Genomic DNA, 15,413 nt, shown 5'->3' with positions numbered 1-15,413 from the left:
ATTTTATCTCTGAAGCAGACGACTTCTCAAAAGTTGTAGACCAGTGTAATTACCCAGCTCTGGCCTTGTGACTTGGAGGATGGTGGTTGTTTCAGCAGTAGTGAATAGGAGAGAGTGGGAAATGTTTTGGAGGAGGAATAACTTGTTCCATTTGTGCCATGTTAAGTTCAAGTTGACAGCAAGCTATTCAGAAGGAAGCAGAGAGATAGGATTGGATAGAAGGAAGATAGATGTGAGTTATCAACACAAAGTTCGTAGTTGAAGCTCTCAGTGGATGAGATCACCCCAAAAGAGTGTGTATGGAGAAGAGGAGCCAAAGGCACAGCTTGCACAGCAATTTCCTACAGGAATCCTAAACCAGCCTAAAACAGAGATGCCATCATTTTTGGATTTAAAGCAGCCCAGCATCATGTCTTAAATTATGTAGCGACCCCTGAGGCAAAAAGAAAGGTGGGGCCGGGTGCTTCAGAGAAACCCTACTGCTATAAAAGCTGTAGTTGCTGTCATTCTTCCCTAATTTGTGGCAGCCATTTTCCTCAGCCCAGAGTCTTCATGCAGCAGCGAGCCATCAGGAAAATAAAGAACTTGGGTAGGTTCAAGAGCTTCATCCAGCTGGAGTTTTAACTTGATCTACAGAGTTATAAAAAAAAAAACAACAGATCATTGGGAAACTTCATCTCTGCTTCTCACTAGTGGAGGTACCCATGGTACCTGAAACTAAAGGAAGTTTCATTCCATTTGTCTATTTTGGAGGACTTGCTGACTGTCTGACTTTTTAAGATCTGGCATGCTTTTACATCATAGCCATTATGTGGGCGAACCTCAAGAATGGATTCTCAGACAGAGTTGCTTTAGCAATGACTTATTTAGCATCTGCACTATATTTGGGAGGAAAATATTTTTTGGATAATGTCGCAAAACTAGTGTTTATTCCAGCAGCAACTGACATCTGGTGTGTCTTAAACTGGGCTAGGCAAGAGGCAGAATGCTAGTTATTAAAAGTCTGGTCTGCAGTGATTGGACCCTACAGAGAAGTGTGTCCTTGTGGGACCTGCTGCATGGATTATCCCAGGTTCCTGAAAGCACTTGGTATATAGAAAGCAGTTTAGTTTAATCCTGAATACTGTCCTAATCCTCTCTCTGTGTAGGATATCAAAAAACTTATTCTGAAGGTGTTCCTGGCAGCCACTTGCTTTGAAAAGTGAATGGGAAAACTGAGTGCTGTATCCTGCAAAGAATCTTAAGCTAATATTTTAACATGTTATAGTTGTTCTCTGGACATTGTTCTTCCTTTTCCCATAATAACTGATGCAAATGAGAGCAGATTATACTACTTAGATAGTGCTTCACAGATTTGTGTTGTAAGGACTTGGGGTTTTAGAATCCTGGTATTCATTCCCTCTGCATGGAAGGCTTAAGAGGGCAGACATCATCCATCTAGAGAGTGTAGAGTTGGAGAAAGTCACTCACTGGGGAAAATTCTTTTTAACTGTGGTAAAGCTCTAAATTCACTTAAACAACTAATTTTGCAATGCGCTTTCACTTTGAGCAGCAGAGGTGATTGCACTTCTGAAAATTTTGAAGACAATATGCCATTTTACACACACACATTAAAATAACATGGCACAGTGTTGGGCTGTTGCAGCATTTGGCAGAATGATTGTTAACAAGGCAATTAGGTATTTCCAAAGTCCTACATGTCTGGACTTCTTCTGAGAATGAGGAATTTTCTGTAGCTAATTCTATAAGTTCAGTGATACCTTTCTGTATGCTTCCTCGAATATTAGCATACAGTGTCGTGGAGAGGTTGTTATATAGTTACTGTTTGAATTATTAGTATTGATTTCAGTTTCAGCTGTGACCTATGAGCCCACAGTTCTCTTTATTTATAGCATAATCTCTTCAAAAGAACACCACCTCAAACTTTAAATTTAGAGGCAAACTTTGCAGCCCAGGCCAATCTCTAACTCAGTTGTCGTCATCTGCCAGAAGGTTTAACTACACTTCAGCATCCGAACTGTTAGGCATATGAAACTAGCCATAGTGTAGGAATGATTTCTCCTCCCCCCCCCTTACATCTGAACAGGCCATGGTTGAAATTGTTTAAATCATTAATAGTCAACTAATCAAAACAATGCTTGTTGCAATTAAAATTTAAATCTCCAAATTACTTTCTGTAATGGATCATAAAACCAATGATGTAGCTGAGATACGTTGATGATGTTTTCATCCTCTGGACAGATGACTTAATCTCCCTCATAGATTTCCACCACAACTTCAGCAACCACCATCCATCCATTAAACTCTCTCTGGAACACTCCCACACTAGCAACAACTTCCTGGACATCACAATCAGCTTCAACAATGGAACCCTACAGACAACTATATATAAGAAACCCACCGATCACCTTACCTACCTTCATAGATCCACTTACCACACCAAACACACCAAGAAATCTGATATCTACAGCCAGGCATTCAGAGACCACAGAGTGTACTCGGAGGAGAAAGTCTGGGATATACACCGTAACACACTCAAAACCACCATCACCAAATAAAGACACTCAACCAGAGAAGTACAACACATCATTGGACGGGCCACCTAAATACCTCGAGACAACCTGCACCAGCATCTGCTTACCTTATATTTAGGCTTGGAATTATTAGGTTTTAAATGGTAAATGTCGATGTTTTTCAGACACTCTCAAACTAATGAAAAAATACTTGAATGGATGATTATTTAAATTTACAATTAGACAAAGTAATAAATCTACTTGAACTTGAGAGTTTGATTTAAGGATATTGACTTGTGATGTAGACTATTTGTTTTAATGACTATAAACGGTTATAAATCTTTAACTTTTTGAATCTTTTAAATTATTTTCAGTCTCCCCTATTGCTTGCTCCTTCACAGTTTCCCATAACTGTGAAAATGTACATCAATAAAATGGGAGGGAGGGAATGCATAAAACCCATAATTTTGTGCAAACTGTGAAAATTTAAATGGATAAAAATAAAAGTTTAAAAATAAACATAGATATTATCCAAAACTCTTTTTAAAAAATCAAATTCTAATAAGCTTACTTACGTTGCACAGCAAGAGTCTGTAAATCCATGTATGCCTTTTAAGAAATGAGAGGTTCAGGGTGGGTTACTGCACAGTGTGTGAGGTGTGCAGCTGGGAGAGCACTCTAATGAATTCTGCTGTGGCTTTTCTGCCTTCCTAATATGCCTCATGGCAGACATTGGGGATTTAACTATTTGAACCATTTTATATAGACAGTGTTTAGGATCTCTGTGGTTTTAGCCATCGTAAACCTAGCATTCTCTTGTGGTTAGGCTATGTATACTCTGCTCCTATAACCCACTGAAAATGTAGGTTGAACCACAGGCAAAACTTCACTATAATACATGGTTTAAATTGTCCCCCAGCCATCCTGGTTCCTGTATGAATTGGCAGGGTATCGAGAATGTAAGATTAGTTGGATGTGATCCCATTTATTTTAAGGCAAATTATAGCTCATTGTTTGAAGTAAAAATTTGTTAAATCTGTGTGTGTTTGTTTTAATTCTTGACTAACATCAGCAGTAAATAATTCCTGAAGTCTTTTTGCTTCCCATCATTCTTTAAAGGAGGTAAAAATTAAATGTCCATATAAAAACCACCAATATACAAAGTAAATTCACTTAGTTTTTTAGTGTAGTGAGGTTTTTCTGTATTACATGACATAACTACAATATTGGATCAGACCAATGGTCCATCGAGCCCCTTATACTGTATGACAGTGGATAGTACCAGAGCTTCAGGAGGAGTGTACAGAACAGGGCAGTTGGATTGATCTACTCCTGGCTTCTGGCAGTCAGAGATATGGGGTTGCATTTCTGATGATTTGGCTAATAGTCATGGATGGACCTATCGTCCATGAACTTAGCTAGTTCTTTTTTTTTTTAATCCAGTTATACTTTTGGCCATCACAACATCCCATGGCAGAGTGTTCCACAGGTTAATTGTGCATTGTGTGAAAAGGTGCTTCCTCTTGTTTGTATTAAACCTTCTGCCTACTAACTTCATCAGGTGATCTCTGGTTTTTGTGTTGTGGCAAAGGATAAATAAAAGTTTTCTATTCACTTTATCCACATCATTCATGATTTTATAGACATCTATCAGTTCCCCCCCTTTAGTTACCTCTTTTCTAAACTGAACAGCCCTAACTGTCCTCGTATGGAAGCCGTTCCACAATCTTGATCATCTTTATTGCCCTTCTCTGAACCTTTTCCAGTTCCTCTATATCCTTCTTGAGATGAGGCAACCAGAACTGGACACAGTATTCAAGCTGTGAGCATACCAAGGATTTATATGGTGGTATTATGATATTTTCTGTCTCATTTTCTATCCTTTTCTTAATAGTTCTGACATTGTTAATCTTTACAATAGAGTGAAAAAGGCAAACAAAGTAGAAAACAGGACAAGTAATCCTCAGTGAGCTCCCTCAGGTTTTAAATTTAGTAGTCTCTGCATACAAACAAGTCAGGCACTTAAAATTTTATGTGTAGTTCATTGGGCTGTTAATTAGAACAACTTTGATCGTGACACTTAGCAGCACAGGCAAAAATCTGGCACGTCTTCATTTTGAACTGACTAAAACCTTGTTTGTCAATCCTAGGTTAAATGTGTTTGTTTTATCCTTTAAGATTTAGCTTATTTAATCAATATTAATTTTGTGTCAAAAGCTAGGAAATTAGTCTTCTAGAGTTTTGTTTTGGGAGTAACATAGAAGCCTTTGTGTGTGAATTGGAGGGTCTGTATTTACTTTACAGCTGTGGTAGTGTTAACTTGGCAACATTTCCTGTCCCTGCACATCTGATCAAAAGGTTGTAATAAATAATTGTCACGTTTCCACTGTCTGAGTACGTAACTTGCTGTCCCCAGCCCTTCTGCTTCAGCTCCTCCAAAGAGAAGCTATTACAAGCCACAGAGCCAAACACACAATTGTAAAAACAAACTGAGAATTAACTTAAAGCTTAAGGCAATTTTTAATTTTTTATTTTATTGCTGTACCGTGGTACAAAGAATGGATTATAAAGATATTTTCAATATAAAATATAATGCACGAGGGTTTTGTCTTCAGAAATAAGACTGACACCGACTACAACCAGAGGCTTTATCTCTTTCAAACAGTCAGATACAACAGTCAAGACATTATATCTATTTGATTATAAAGCAAAATTTTAAGTAGGTTGAATATGTCTAGGAAAATTATAGGCTTCTCATCCTCAAAAAGAGAAGGCATGGAAAATGTTAATGACCAAGTTCAGAAATAATTTTATGAAGAAAAATTAATTGGTCTTTGGAGAACTCATTGTCAAACTATATTTTAACCTATTTTCAGTGTGGAAACTTGATTAAAATATACTCCTGGGTAAAACATCTTTTATAAATACTCTGTCTAGATACCCGATCTTGTCAATCTAATTCTGAGATTGTTGAGGCGGTGTCATAGAGAAGACTGTAAAGCAAAATGTATTCACTTTGGATAAAGTATTTATTTTTTAGATAATGTAGTGGTGGTATTTAAGTAAAAAAAGGGAAATTTTATGGAAAACAAAGTTGACAAGGAAAAGTAAAGTATAGCTTACCTTTCAACTGTAACTAGGGAAGAAATGACTGGTAGGTATTATCAGAACAATTTTGAATGTTTCAGAATAAAGGATAACTATATAATTAATTTACTGAGACTGATGGGAATTCAGCCCACATTATCAGTATTTCTAAACTTGCCCTCTTTGCTTCTGTAAGAAATTTTGTAAGACTAGACTGGAAAGGAAAGTGTTTGTTTGGTTTGTTTGGTTTGTTTGGTTTGTTTGGTTTGTTTGGTTTGTTTGGTTTGTTTGGTTTGTTTTGTTTGTTTTGTTTGTTTTGTTTGTTTTGTTTGTTTTGTTTGTTTTGTTTGTTTTGTTTGTTTTGTTTGTTTTGTTTGTTTTGTTTGTTTTGTTTGTTTTGTTTGTTTGTTTTGTTTTAAATCTCTAAAATATTTTAAATGACGTTCATTGAAATTACAGGGTTTTTTGTTTTCAGGTTATACTTGTGCAGGTAAACCCAGGAGAAACTTTCACAATTAGAACTGAAGATGGACATATCCAGTGTATCCAAGGTAAAAGAAAATTCCACTGAGTTCAATCAAATGTGTTAAACAGGGAAAAAAAATATTTAAAAGATTCTTCATAAAACTACTGCCATAAGACTTCCACTACATAGTCATAGGTATGTTTACATGTTTTCTGTCATACAGTGAATGAATCTGTTCAGTCTGTATTGTAAGCATGAATAGGAATCCACTGGAAGATAAATGTTCAGCTTGAAGAAAGTTAAATATCTTGGATGTATTACATCTTAACAAACTTTGCTGGTTATAAAATATAGTGCAAGTCAATTTGAAACTTGTCTTAATTAGATAACACTATTGACTTGTAATGATCTTGTCAGGATTTTAACACTTCAATTTACTGAGGTTTTAGCTACCTAATTCCAAATTACTTTAATGGGTATTGTATAGCAAAATCTCTGTGCACCACTGTGGTATTTGTAGTCTGTTGCTATTAAAGAATAATTACTAATATCCATGTAGTTATGGAGAGCTTCTTCCGTAGTAGCAATGGCAAGTCTGCAGATTTAAGCATGGTTTCAAAATGTGCTTCATATGATTATATTATATTGCACAATACTTCCACAGTTGCAATGCCTATTTTCACCTCTCAGAATGTTTGCCCATAAAGTTTGTTTAGTCTCTCTTCTTTTCTCTCAGCATTTCATTAATTTTTAATAAGATCAGCTTTCTGGAAATAATCATTGTTTCTCTTAACAAAAATGGTTGCTACTTTTTACAAGTGCAGATAGCCGGAGTAATGAGTAATGTTACTACATATTTTAATTCTACTCATCAGAAAGATGAAAAAAAAACCCAGCATTATCCTATACAGATATTTAAATATCTAATATGTGAGAGCAGAAAGAGGTTATGATTATTTCTTATCCATATTTTTTTTAATAAACCCAAGTAGCGTACATACAAGTGGAGCATTTATATGGGGCAGTATGACAGAAAAGTTTCCAAACACTTTAGTGAGACATTAAAATTGTATTCCATGCACTGTTTTGAGTGACAGTGAATCGCTCCTGCAGACAGCAGACACTTTATATCTGCTGATGAACACTTATTAAAATATTTTTTGGTTTTTTTTTTTAATGGAAAAAGTACACACTAAGATTTGCTTACAGTTTTCCTAATTTTCAAGTCCAGTTTTTAAATTCAGTTACCTAAAGATGGTTGCATAAATATGGATTTGCAGCCTAAGTAACTTAGCCACGTTTTTTTAAATGAATGAGTGCTTACCTTTAGGCCACCAAATAAAAGGGGAGAGGGGTGGGGAGATTTCTGACTGTATAAAATTTGGAATACTCACTGTGGTAAAAAGTGCTAACACTTTTAAATCTTACATTTTTTTTTTTTCCTTTTCAGGTCCAGCACATGTTCCCATGGTGTCACCAAATGGTTCTGTGCCTCCAATATTTGTGCCTCCTGGCTATGTATCTCAGGTAAGAATTAATTTACCGTTGTTTGTGTTTTTGCATCAAAAGTTGCTGCTTATCACATCCCTAATAAAAATGAAAGACAATTTCTAAAGCTGTTTAATAACTAGAACTCATGGTCTCCTTCACAAGACAGATCTAGTATATCAGGTGTCTGATTTGTGCTCATAGGCTGAGATTTTCAAAAATGGCTATTGACTTGAGTATCCAATTCCAGTACAAATGGGAATTGCCTGCCTAGCTCCCTTTAATGGCTTTGAAAACCTTAGCAATATTTTTCTTATATTGGCAGCAGGAAAACCTAATGTAAGTTGCAGAGAGTTCTTTCAATACCAGTCTGATTGATGAGGTTGATAGTCATATTCCACAAGTGCTACCACTACTCAGTAACATGAACAGTTGCTGCCAGACATTCCAGTTGTATGATCATGGATATATGTAGTGGAATGTAGAGCCTTTCACCCTTTAGGTCACAGATTTGATTTACTCCCAGGTCAGTCATTACCAAAGTAGTTATAATCTAACTGTTTGGGATCTGTGTTGACATGTGAAAAATCTTAGTTTCCTATAGCACCTCTCAATGTAGTATCTAATCCCAGCACAGGTAATTTAGGTCCATAATCTAAATCGGGGTGGGCAAACTTTTTGGCCCGAGGGCCACATCTGGGTATGGAAATTCTATGGCGGGCTATGAATGCTCACAAAATTGGGGGTTGGAGTGGGAGGGGGTGAGGGTGAGGGCTCCAGCTGGGGGTGTGAGCTTTGAGATGGGGCAGGGGATGAGGGATTGGGGGTGCAGGAGGTGCTCTGTGCTGGGACCGAGGGGTTCAAGGGTAGGAGGGGGATCAGGGCTGGGGCAGGGGGTTGGGGCGTGGGAGGGGGTTAGGGGTGCATGCTCCGGGCAGTGCTTACCTCAAGCAGCTCCGAGAAGCAGCAGCATGTCCCCCATCCAGCTCCTACACGGAGGCGTGGCCAGGCAACTCTGCACGCTGCTCCCTCCGCCGGTGCCGCCCCTGCAGCTCCCATTGGCCGTGGTTCCCAGCCAATGGGAGCTGCGGGGGCAACGTGCGGAGCCCCCTGGCTGCCCCTACGTGTAGGAGCCGGAGGGGGGACATGCGCTGCTCCACATGGCTCTTGGAAGCAGCGGCAAGTCCCCGACCCAGCTTCCCGGCTGGAGCGGTGGAGCAGGGCAAGCCCCAGACCCCACTCCCCAATGGGAGCTTGAGGATCGGATTAAAACGTCTGGAGGGCCGAATGCAGCCCCCGGGCCGTTGTTTGCCCATCTCTGATTTAAATCATAGAGGAATCTGTTCTTTGCCCTTTCCAGATTCTAGCAAGTTCTTTGGAGTATGTGGATTTTTGTTTGTATGTTTAACTATTAAAGCTCTCCAGATATGTGAAAAAGTTTTATTAAAAAGAGAAATTTTGAAGCATATTCAAAAATTGGTAGTCTGGTTTTAAATTAATTGAATCTCCTTTTGGAGCTCATTCCATTGCCAGACTCCCTCAAGTGAAACACTAACTCTGAAACATAACTTATGCATCACCTCCAGACTAGATAACAAAACTTAGGACATTACCTGTTAACTGCATTATCCCAGAGCGGCCTTGGGTCATGGGTTGACATAGGTGGATGGCTTTGAAAAATCAGAAACAAAATCTTACACTGATGATGCAAGTGATTTGGGAGCTAGCAGTGGTTATAGGTAGAAGAGTCATATGCTTTCGATTGTATCTCTGCATTGATTAAACCTTTAGATCAAGATATAGTAGATTGATTTTCTGTTTCTAGGAAATTGTGAATGAGTGGTTCACTGACCAGATTCTTGTAGGAGACTTCATCTATTCCTCTCATAAATTAAAGGTGGAGAGGAAGGCATTTCTTTATACTATTGCTACATTGTCATCTCGGATTAATGATTAGCCTGATAGGACCCCAAGGTGTTACATAACTGATTTAATTGGGGGTCAGTGGGAGAAACTAGATGGGAGGGGGAGTTCAGGTTTCCAGCTTGGTCTTCACAACTTTTGCCTCTCCCAACCACCATGATTTTGGTCTTGCCCAGGTTTAGTTTGAGCCAGCCATTCTTCGTCCAAATTCTTATCTCTTGTAGGCATTGGGGGGGTCTGATATTGGCACCTGTAGGGAACTATATACAGCTGGATGTCATCAATGTATTGTTGCCAATGAAATCCATGTTGCTTACCACCTCTCCAAGAGCTCTTATGTAGGACAAGATAGCTCGCTCTGGGATTACACTAGTGAGGGCTTTGGAGAGCAAGTAGTTTCCCATCAGTTCTATGGGTCTGTCTGGAAAGGAATTATCAAAGCAATTGTACTGCAATTGTCTAGTTCAGCTAAGTGATGTAAGCAGGTCAGTAGTGACTGACTCTGACAAAAGCTGCAACCATGTAGAATGATTGCGATGTGGGATCTGTCTATTGTTATGAGGAGGTTCTTTTAGTTCTACTAGGCCTATTTGTCCCCAGGCCGTGAGTCTGCTTCAGTCCTAGTTCTAGGTGGTAATAGATTTCCAGGTGATGTAAACAATCACAATAGGCACTAGACTACAAAGAATCAAAAGACTTAATAAGCATGCTCTGTTTTTCCTTGAGGGGATCCCTCTGGAATAGAGCTGAAGTACTTTGTTTGCAGCACTATATTTAAAGTTGAGCTAACCATAGTGCGGATAAATGAGACTTCTATCTCCTATACTTCCTTTTTATATCAGTCTGATATAATGTCATCCTCTCATCCTTGTGGGTTTTTTTGTTTTTGTTTTCCTGGCCAATGTAAATACTCCCTAGATCTTCTCAGGTTGTCTTCTGCACTTTTATAGTAACTCTCAAAGGATTTCAAAATCTTTCTCTTTATCAACAGTTATCCTCTTAACACTTCAATATAATAGTTACACTTTAGCAAAAATTATCAGATGTAAAGAGGATTCTGTTTGCTGAGACCCAAAACTTTACTGATGGTGATGATTGATTTAAAAAAAAAAAAAATCTGGTGAATGTTCATTATTCTAAATCTTTCAGAACTAAAACTCCTTATTTAGTGTCATTAAATTAGTATATTTGGACCAAAAAGTAATGTCTGAGATAAAAAGTTCTCTATAGTCTAGGAGCTGATGCCTTGACCGTAGTGGAGTGTGAATGTTGTGGAAATAGTATTTAAATACTGTCCAGCTAAGCTGATTTGGGTGGCCACCGTGGAAGGCCTAAATAATGGTAGAAATCGAGTTTAAAACAAAATTTGGGGTTTTTAAACCTTTTTCTCAGCCCAGTAAAAATGAGGGCTCAACTTTCAGTTCTCAGAGATGTACGAGAGTAAACACATGGTGGTAATGTTGGTCTCTACATTAGTAGAATGAAATACTGGAATAATAGGCCTTGACTTGTATCAACACCAAACTATAAAATTGTAGCTGAAACCCTTATTGTATCCATTAATCTCCTTTGTCAAACTGAGTGTTTTCCTAATTAGGTTCAATGGATCCATGAAACTTTTTGCCATGACTTTTAGATTTATTTAGCTTTAGTGAATATACTTAGTTCACTGATGTAGAAAACTTATTTCTAGAGAAAAATTTTAAAACAAAAATTCAATACACAAAAGACAAGTTTTTTTCATTATGTTCTTTTAAATTGAAGAAGGTAATCTATATTTTTTCCAAAAAATCCTAATAGTCAAATGGCAATATAATTACAACTGATTTAGAGGTCACATCACAGCAGACTTTTGTCGTAATAATCCATAAGTTGACACATTCTTGTTCTCTTGAAAAAATACTTTTCTTTTACTTGGTCAGTTTGCTTTATCTTTTACTGAGGAGCCTTTCAAAATATTTTTGGCATAAGTAACAAATCTACAGCCACAATTTCTGCTTAGCGAACTATGAAATGCTATGATGGCTTCTTATAGCCAGCCCTTCTAGTAGAGGATCTTGATAGAATTAGCAGGATAAAACATATGGTCCTCTTTGTGAAACTGCTTTAACTGTATAACATTTTTTACAGTAATATTGATGTATTTAATTCCTTCTCAAGCATTAGGTGTTAAAAGGAGCAACTTAATTTAATTTTGTGCAGGGCTTAGAATTTGAGAGAGGTTTACAGACTAGTACATTGAGTTCTGTAGGTTAATATGTAATGTGCAAATGTCTACAAGTGCATGAGTGTTACATACTTCTAGTAATATGGTTTAGTTAGAAATTATTGGTGTTTTAAAAGCAGTGTTAATTTTGTATGATTTACTTTGAGGACTGTATATAAGAAGCAAATCAGTTAATGTCTCAATTTTGTCTTTGCCAGTGTACGTCTAGTGTGGGCTTTTCTCCTTGCGTCCATTGATAATCAATACGTTATTATTTTATAGCACCAGTGTTTTGTAATCTAAATTTTTTATGTGTAACAATGATTGGAGGTGGCAGTCAGAGGGGATGAGGTTACAGACAAATTTAATTTTAAACCAGTTTAATTCCTCTGCTTATTCTACTGAATTCTGGTTACTTCTCAAGTACCTGTTTTGCCTCTTTCATCAGAACATATATTCTGTCATCTAGTGTCTCTTCTGTCATATCACTCAGCAGCTAGTGGGAAAGAGGGGAAAGGAAGGTAGTTGATTGTTCTTTGACTTGAGTGGGGTTTCAGGAGACCCACGTCATTATCCCTTTAACTTCTGACTAGATGCAATCTTAATCTAGAATCAGTGATATCTTGTTTTTGATGGTGGGAAAAGAACTTTACAATTCTTGTGACAGTAATAATTCCAGAGGCCTTTGGACCAACCAGAAGAGTGGATATTGAAAAGTTTAGTCCCTTGGATAATATTTCCGTGGAGTCTAAGAGATACTGGATTCATTTACCTCCAGATACCACAAGAAGGCTGTAGGTGTTCTGCATCCATTATCAGCTAGGATCTTTCCCTGTGGATAAATCCCAAATTTTAGCCTATGCTTGCCTCTGGCAGATGGCCTGAAGATCCAGCAGGATAGGGCATTGCTTATTATTTCAGTTGGTTCTAGCTGTCTGATCTAGTCCTTTGAGTCCTTCTTTCTGTTCCTGCTTATATATGTGCTCTCCTAAAATCCTTGTTTCATCCCAAATTCTGGCCTAAATTAGCATTTAATGGTGTGTTAACTAACACGTGCACATTTTAAGTGTGGCATAGGCAAAGCAGTATATATACTTCAGCATGTGCTAAGCCAGTCAAATTAGATCCTAAGGGGAGCCAAGATTTCAGATCAACCAGATTAGCATATGTTAAAGTATATGCTGCATTGTCTACACCATTAGTTTTATGTTAGCTAAAGTGCTATCACATCTCTTTATCCTAGTCTAGACAAGACCTAAGGCAGGTCATATGTCACTTTCGGCATAGTTGTTGAAATAAGTAGGGATGGCACTTACGGTCAGTTCAAGTTTACTTGTAACCAGGAATATATTGTGGATATTTTCTGGGTTACTTACTTCTCTGCCAGACTCCCCCCCCCTCTTTTTTTTTAAATGGGCACTCTCAGAAATTTGGGATTTCTTGCAGAAGAGTTTGAATTTATTGAGGCCCATCACAGTGGGGATTTTTCTCCCAAAGCAATACAAGTATCTGGTTCTGAGTATCAATTATTTTAAGCTAGAATCTAACCTTAAACGTTAAGGAATGTAGATTATACAAAACAAATTTTACTGACTTTTTCTGTATTTTACATTGTATCACAGATGGTAGAAGAAAATGGAGTTCGTAAGGTGGTGGTATTACCACATTCATCTGAATTCCATCCTTCCATGCATCCCCCTCCACCACATGTGCCACATTACATGCATCCTCACCCTGCTTTGCTTCCCCACCCACCTCATCCAGTGTACTCTCCAGTTCCAGGAACAGGAGAAATGCCACCGCAGTTCATTCACCAGCCTCCTCCACCAACACATGTTTATCAAGAACAAGGTAAGACTTGCTAATACTGTGCTTTAACTGACAAAGGGGCATAGCCTTCTGGTTAAGGCACCAGGTCTAGAAGTCAAGAAACCTGCGTTCTGTTTGCCACTCTGTCAAACTTACTGTGTGACCTTGGATAAGTCACTTAGCGCTAAAACCACAAAGGGACTTAGGCACCTAAAGCCCAGATTTAGGTACCAATGCAATGTACAAAACCCTCACTCAGCTGTCTCCTAGCCCTGTAGGTGTCCAAACTCAGAACCTACACTTCCACTGTAGAAGTTCCCTGGTTACCTAACTTTTTTCCTCTGGGCAAGCACACTGCTGCCTCAGGCAGACATCTGGATGCCTGTCTCACACCAAAGTCCTAGAGCAATCTTTAAACGGGGAGACAGAAGTAAGGCCTGCAGGACCTGATCCAGTAAGGGTGCTCTGACGTAACTCCACACACAATGGCTGGGGGGGATTTTGAGAGATTGAGATATTCTAATGTTAAAGCCATTCCAATTTAATTAAAATAATCAAATATTAATTGGGTCAGATACAGCAAGAGAATCACTCTATAGTCCAGTGGTTAGGGCACTGGCTTGACAGGTGGGAAATCCCTTCTCATCAGGCAGAAGGGGTAATTGAACCAGGGTCTCCCACATCCCAGGTGAGTACCCTAACCCTTGGGTTATAAGCAGGTGTCCCGCCCCACCTGGCCATTTTGTGGTGTTAGGCAGGAGCCTAAGCAGTCTGGCTCCAGGACAAGGGTTCCTGGCTGTGGTTTCTAAGGAGAGGTAGGCGCCTCCCTGCAGCCTAGGCTAAGGGTACTGAACTCCATGAGAAGGCAGTGCTTAAGAAACATCTCTCTTGGTAAGAATTTCTGAATGGCTAGCTTAGGTTGCCCTCTGCCTAGCGTGCTGGCATTTGTGGATCCCGTTCTTAGGTGCCTGTCTCTTCCCCCTTCATAGTATAGGGAACCTAAGTGCCTAGCTCAGGCTTTGTGGGTGCAGGCCATAGCCTCTTCAAACCTTAGTTTCTGTATTTGTAAGTGGGGGAAATATTTGCTTTGGAGGGATGTTGTATGCCTAAATTCATTAAAGTGTTTGGAAATCCTCAAATGAAAGGTGTTATGGATGTGCAGGCTCACAGAGTAAACTAAATTTATTTTAATTGTGTCTTTCGGGTGGATAGCAATGTAGAAATTTTACTTACCGTAGAATTTTTGTAATGTCTTATATTTTAGATTTAATATCTTTAATACCTTTAAATCTTAGTCTTCGCTACTGCAGATTCAATGATACCATTTTAGAAATTGCTTCTAACTTTCTGAAAGTTTCTGCTGATGTTGAAACTCTTCATACTTGGTCTCAGCCCAAAGGTGAATTTTTTGGGAAGTTTGAGGAAATTTTCAACCGCTTTTATGTTATGGGGAGATTTTATTCAGGGATTTTTTTTCTTAACAAAGTCAGGTATGGCTTAAATAAAAAAATAAAAAAACCTTGGCACACACAACTGGTCCTCCAAGTTGAGCGTGGCGGGAGTAGCTATACACATTGAAAAGTTACTTGTGAACACACTCAAAGAGCCTACTGACATAACCTTTTGTAACATAGCAGGTTTACATAGCTCTCCTTTTATGAGCAATAATAGAAAAGAGGATATTTAACAAGATGGGGCTATGCAAGAGTACCCACTGTCATAATGTGTGGGGAGCTTGATCAATGATAGTAGTGGTGGCAACTTCTTGGGGAGAAAAGCCTAGGGAAAAATTTTTAAAAAAACACCTAAATCTGATTTTCAAAAATGATTAAGTCCCTTAGGATCCTTAATCTTGAAAATGTTACTTCTGCTGTTTGCACTGCTATGTCATAGGAAGGAGGACAGCTCTAATCAAGAGGCA

General features: G+C 38.4%; 1 protein-coding gene across 3 annotated transcripts in view; it reads left to right on the top strand.

Moving 5' to 3' along the window:
* The window catches only part of LOC112110003 (fibronectin type-III domain-containing protein 3A-like), a 75,729-nt gene that overhangs the window by 31,400 nt on the left and 28,916 nt on the right, over window positions 1-15,413 (top strand). For 2 of the 3 annotated variants that reach the window (XM_024204780.3, XM_024204779.3), the window contains exons 3-5: window positions 6,076-6,151; window positions 7,517-7,593; window positions 13,306-13,534. In XM_024204780.3, coding sequence (XP_024060548.1) covers window positions 6,076-6,151; window positions 7,517-7,593; window positions 13,306-13,534 — 382 coding nt within the window. Of the gene's footprint in view, window positions 1-2,510; window positions 2,678-6,075; window positions 6,152-7,516; window positions 7,594-13,305; window positions 13,535-15,413 lie in introns of those variants that run through there. The other variant, XM_024204781.3, reaches the window with a different exon arrangement.

The sequence above is a fragment of the Terrapene carolina genome, unplaced genomic scaffold, assembly GCF_002925995.2.
Source record: "Terrapene carolina triunguis isolate 2854851 unplaced genomic scaffold, T_m_triunguis-2.0 Scaffold131, whole genome shotgun sequence".
Classification (NCBI taxonomy): Eukaryota; Metazoa; Chordata; order Testudines; family Emydidae; genus Terrapene; species Terrapene triunguis.
The sequence above is the reverse complement of the archived record's forward strand: the minus strand, read 5'-3'. Positions and strand labels throughout refer to the sequence as shown.